The following is a 6,000-nucleotide window of genomic DNA, read 5'->3' as shown; positions in this document are numbered from 1 at the left end:
CTTAAAAATAACCTCACTATTTTTAGTAGCTGTGGTAACAAACGGGTCTCATTGTAGAGGTTATAATCTCCAATGCCTAAGGGGAGGCAGGCCATGACGCATTCTCTGGAGAAATCAGGGCCAGAGTTAAAGGCCTCACAATTATAGGAGGAAGACACGCGATCTAGGTGAGCAAGTGGCAGCTACAGCAGGTAGGCATGGCTGCGTGACACCATGGCAGGCAGAGTGTCGGAGACAGTCCGTTTTACCTGCTCTAGCTGTATAAACTTTCATAGGACAGGTTCCGAAGTGTCCTAGTGTCAATGCTAAGGAAAGTAGGTGAGAGGTACAAGTCAAGGGCATCGCTGTGAGGCTAGCTTGGGTGTCAGGGAAGGTGAATCCTAGCAGGAATTACATGGCAGATTGCCTGGACCAGGGGCCAGAGACAGTTCATGTCCAGATTCAAGACTCCTTGGAAGACTGCGCTAAGAATTTGGAAGGTTAAGGAGGAGGCAAGGTTAAGGCCTGGCTTGAATCATGCCCAGAGAAAGTTCACAGCAAGGGCATGGAGGTCAGCAGTGGGTATCAGCAAGCCTTACTAGAGCAGCAGTGCTGTCTTCTCCAGTAGGTCCCTTCATAGAGATGTCATCTTGGGATGCAGAAAAGGGGCCTAAGTCAGAGGAAGAAACAATCCTGATGGGTCTTGAACTTTCAATTTCCCTGAATGTTTATGTAAAGGAGACATTTCAATCAAGAGAGCCCATGCTGGGGGCCAGAGAGGTGGCTTGTCACTTAAGAGTGCTTGTCACTCTTGCCGAGGACCAGAGTCTAACTCCCAGCACCTACATAGTAGCTCACAATCTTCCGTAACGCCAGTTCCAAGATACCCCATTTCTTTCTTCTGACTTCTGCAGGCACCAGGCATGCACACGACATGTACACATCCTTACAGGCTAAACACCCATACACATAAAATAAAGTAAATAAACACAAAAAATAAAAAGAGCCCAAAACAAAAATAAATGTATTAATGGGAATGATATTAAATTACCTTAAACTAGAAATTTTCAGTACTCCTCCCGTCAGCAGAAATTTAGGGCTTATAAGAAACAGTGGGGAAATGAGAAAGTGGCTCAGTGATAGTGTTTGCCCTCCAAGTGCGAGGACCAGCATTTGATCTTCAGTACTCCCGTAAAAGGGCCGGGGCGCTGACAGCTGCTGGTAATGTCAGCTGGGGATGCAGAGACAGGCAGGTCCCTGGGGTTGCTGACCCTCCAGCCCAACCAGCAAGGCCAGAGTTCCAGAGTTCCAGAAAGAGAGAGAGAGAGAGAGAGAGAGAGAGAGAGAGAGAGAGAGAGAGAGAGAGAGAGAGAGATCTGTCTCCAAACTCAAGGTTGAGAAGATTGATCCGTGGCCTCCACAAACACGGGCACACTTGTTCAGGCCTTCTCTCTCTCTCTCTCTCTCTCTCTCTCCAACCCTTACAATACACGCAAAAAACTAAACTATAAACACTAAAGAGGACACAGATTCATACATACACTTATATATGTGTATAAATATATAATTCATATATATATATATACAAAACGTGTCTATGTTTGTTTGTTTTGGTTTGAGACAGGATTTATCTGTGTAGCCTTGGCTGTCCTGGAACTCACTCTGTAGATCAGGCTGGCCTCAAGTCATCACCTGCCTCTGCCTCCTGAGTGCTGGGATTAAAGGTGTGCACCACCTCTGCTGGACTTCTTGAAATACTTAAGTTGTTACTTTACATACTAAGATAGGAGTTGGATCCTCTTGCTGAAAGGATGAATCCATTGATTACCACTTCACTATGAATTAAAAAAAAAAACTCGACAATCCGTGCTTTGTTTATTTATTATGTTTGTGTTATCCAGTGGTACAACGTTTGCATATACAGCACAGGAATCCTGGAAACGTCTTCCTGACATGCACTCCAGGAATAACAGGCAGAGACATCTGCAGACTTTGTTAGAATACAAGATTTTTATTTGACGTTACTGACTACAATATCCAAAAGCACTTTGAAGGAAAAACAACCTGAACTTCCCCAAATATCCAGGAGTTCATTCATTGGATGGCTGTGTGACAGATGGAAACTGTGGAGTATGGCGTTGAACCATTATTGCTTTAAATGTCACTATTTCTGTCCCCCAATATAAAGAATTACAAGCCATAGATAACACTTGTTTTTGTCACTAGGCTGGCCTTTGCCTCCTCATTTCTTTCCCTTACTACACAGTAAGATAAATGCCTACAAGTCTCGGCTTTGGACTGGGAGGTGACTGTTCTTACTCCTGCTTGAAGCTCCGTATCATCAGCCAGTGTTAAGTGTGCGTGGGTGCGTGCATGCGTGTTCTGGTCTGCAAAGGACCTAAGCTTTGGGGTACAGAGTGACGGTGTCGTAGCCTTCTGGGGGCCTCGTGCGGGCTCTCGCGTGGGTCTCACAGTACAGCTCCCCTTCCACGAAGAAGTAGCCCTTCTGCTTGAGGTTCAGATTACAGTCAGCGCACACAAAACACTCGGGGTGCCGGTACTTATCCCGGGCCTTGACAACAGCACCTCTGTGGGGAGAAGACACGGGTACAGACAGGTGAAGACGAGGCTGCCACAAGCTGGCCTGTTTCACAGAGAACACTGCATATCTGACCTGTGTATGTCACAATTCGACCACAGACAGCATCACCGTTTTCTCTGATACCAAGGTGCGACTGAATAGACTTTAGAGTCTCCAACGTGTAAGTCAGAGAACACTAGTTTCTGTCTCATGCTACCCCGGCCATCCCGTCCCCCCTTCCCCCCCCCCTCCCCAACCCCAGCTTCTTTACAAGTGGAAGTCATGACTATGGAAGCCGAACCCCGTAAAGGGGTTGTGGTGACTTTGAGCCAGACTGTGAGCTGCAGAGTTGGAGGTCCCCCTGTTGGTTTGCTATCTTGGTGGTCCAGCATCTACTGTAGCAAGTCGATATGGCACCCTCCGTGGGTGGGCTCACCTTAACCAAGCACAAGTAACATTGCCATTTGGGAACAATGTTACTTTTGGTGACACTATGAGTTGTATGTTTTCAGAGGCATTGTTCAATCACCCCCTTTTCTTCTGTTCTCCACTTTGCTCCTTTGGTTCTAACTAGAACTTTCTCCCACCACTCTCTTGGATAACTGGGCAAATTGTGTCTCTAGTTGTAGTGGGACAACAGGATAAAAGGGCAGGATAGAAGTGCCAGATGAAGGTGGCGCATGCCTTTAATCCTAGTACTCGGGAGGCAGAGGCAAGTGGATCGCTGTGAGTTCAAGACCAGCCTGGTCTACAAAGTGAGTCCTGGACAGCCAAGACTACACAGAGAAACCTTGTCTCGAAAAACCAAAACACCAAAACACTAAAAAACAAAACAAAACAAAAGAAATACAAAAACAAACAAAAAACAAAAAACAAAAAAAGATGATATAACTCGGGACTGGAGAGATGGCTCAGAGATTAAGAGCACTGTCTGCTCTTCCAAAGGTCCAAAGTTCAATTCCCAGCAACCACATGGCGGCTCACACAACCATCTCTAATGAGATCTGGTGCCCTCTTCTGGCCTGCAGGCATATGTGCAGGCAGAATACTGTATAAACAATAAATAAATAAAATCTTGGGAAAAAAAAGATAATAGGGCTCACTTGAAAAATCTGAAATAACAAAAGTGGCTCTTAACATATGGGGTTCTTGATGATGGAGGCTGACTGTATTTTAAGAATTTATATCTTGATATTTGTATAATTAAAATTATTGGTCACAAATGCATGATTCGTGCCTGGCGTTTAATCCCAGCACTTGGGAGGCAGATCACTGTGAGTTAGAGGCCAGCCTGGTCTACAAAGTGAGTCTAGGACAGCCAAGACTACACAGAGAAACCCTGTCTTGAAAAACCAACCCCTCCCTCCCCCCCCCCCAAAAAAACCCAAAACCAAGCCAAACCAAACCAAACCAAACCAAACCAAAACAAAACAAAAAAGCCCAACCAAATGCATGATTCTTGGAAATTGTTTATATATATATATATACATATATATATGTATATATATATATGTATATATATATATAGGTTTGGGCAGTTTTGTTTTGTTTTGTTTTGTTTTTTCATCACAAAAGTATTTCTGAAGGCTCAGACTGCTGACTCATTCTATGCCAATTTGAAGTTATGACTAAGGCACACTGGGTAGATATGCTAACATGTTTGTTATAAATGTTCTATTTTAAGTCAATAAATAGAAATTTAACTTTTTCAAAGTTGCCTTTCCTCTACAAAGGCTTAAAAGTACGAGAAATGGAAAACTGCCAGCAAGACTCAGGATAAACCCCTCAGTTAGCTAAAAGTAAGACATACACAATGCCGCTCCCACACTTGTCACAGAATGGCATCCTCTGGGCACTGCCAGCTCCGCCGTGGACTTTAGTAACTGGAGCCCTCACGCTTCGAGTTCCAGCGGGACGGTCATCTGAAAAACAAAGTGTTTCCATTTATGGTGAGGAGCAGCTGGCTCCAGTTATCCTTGGGAGTCTATTTTAAAGCATGCACTTTAGCCCAAGGATTCGTCAGCTGCATCCGCACTGTGGTTTCCAGGGGAGCAGGGCCCAGTGGTGCAGGAGAGACTTGCTTCTGACACAGGCCGCGTTAAAACAAAATTACCCACAAAATGTGCCGTTGGGAACTGTTGCAAGATGCTTGAAGGACTGGGCGCCTTTCATTGGATATCTTTTTAAATAATAGTTTTATTTTATGTACATTGGTGTTTTGGCTGCTTGTATGCTTGTGTGAAGGTGTCAGATCTTGGGGTTACAGACAGTTGTGAGCTGCCATGTGGGTACTGGGGACTAAACCTGAGTCCTTTGGAATAGCAGTCAGTGCTCTTAACCACTGAGCCGTCTCTCCAGCCACATTTAAAAAAAAGTTTTATTTATTTATTTATTTTATGTATATGAGTATTCTATCTGCACGTACACCTGTGTGCTGGAAGAGGGTATCAGATCACATTATAGATGGTTGGGAGCCACCATGAGGTTGCTGGGATTTGAACTCAGGACCTCTGGAAAAGCACATAGTACTTTTTTTCTCTTTTCATTTCTCTCTCTCTCTCTCTCTCTCTCTCTCTCTCTCTCTCTCTCTAGAGATAGGGTTTCTCTGTGTAGCCCTGGCTGTTCTGAAACGTGCTCTGTGTAGACCAGGCTGGCCTCTGCCTGGTTCTGCCTCTTTTGAAAAAAAAAATGGTCATAAATTGACCATTCTCACGACTTGAGAATGTGCTCACCTGCTGCAAAAAACAGTAAAATCCTATATATTTTGGCACCTTTCACCATCCACAGACAGAAACCGGGGACTGTGTAACCACCAAACAGGAAGCACCCTTCCCCTCCTCTTCAGCCCCCAGAAACCTCTTCTCGACTTCCGCTCTATGAATTTGTCTGTTCTAGATGTCTCATGTAAACAGAACCATACGGGCTTTCCTTTTATGTCTGTTTTCTTTCAGCTAGCGTAATGCTGTCAAGCTTCGTCCATAGTCTTGCCTCGGTCAGAAGTTCATACCTTTCAAAGGTGGACTAACATTCTGTCCTTGGCATGTTTCCCCATCTTGTTGATCCACTCATGTCTTAATGGGTCTTTGAATGTTTGCACCCATCCAGTCTTTGCACATAACCGGCATACCACTGTACAAGTGCGTGCGTTTTCATTTCTGCTTTGAGAATGTCTCTCTAGGCACAGAACTGCCGGGCCATTTCTTAAGGTGCTCTCTCAGAGGCAGCCGCTCTGCTTCCCACAGTGGCCGCATCGTTCACATCCGCACCAGGGATGCACACGCTTTGCTATTATTTCTAAAACCCTGGCAACACTTATTCCCATCTTTGTACCCATCTTATGAGGCATCTTTGCCTTTTGTGTGGCTCCTCTGGGGAAGGATGTATCATCTGGGGGACAAAAGGCATCAGCTTAAGTGCAAGCCAGAGGACAACAGGAGCGG

At 44.9% G+C, this 6,000-nt stretch overlaps 1 protein-coding gene across 3 annotated transcripts in view; it reads right to left on the bottom strand.

Annotated features, from left to right (window-relative positions):
- Nucleotides 1-1,842: 1,842 nt before the first annotated feature.
- PDLIM3 (PDZ and LIM domain 3) overlaps nt 1,843-6,000 on the bottom strand; it is a 32,023-nt gene continuing 27,865 nt past the window's right edge. For all 3 annotated transcript variants that reach the window (XM_084758932.1, XM_084758930.1, XM_084758931.1), the window contains 2 exons: nt 4,371-4,482; nt 1,843-2,567 (listed from right to left, as the gene is read on the bottom strand). In XM_084758932.1, the coding sequence (XP_084615058.1) occupies nt 2,378-2,567; nt 4,371-4,482 (302 nt within the window). In that variant the 3' untranslated portion in view covers nt 1,843-2,377. The remainder of the gene's footprint in view (nt 2,568-4,370; nt 4,483-6,000) is intronic.

The sequence above is a fragment of the Acomys minous genome (assembly GCF_964271855.1).
Source record: "Acomys minous genome assembly, chromosome: 15".
Lineage (NCBI taxonomy): Eukaryota > Metazoa > Chordata > Mammalia > Rodentia > Muridae > Acomys > Acomys minous.
Note: the sequence above shows the minus strand (reverse complement) of the source record. Positions and strands in the feature narration are given on the sequence as shown.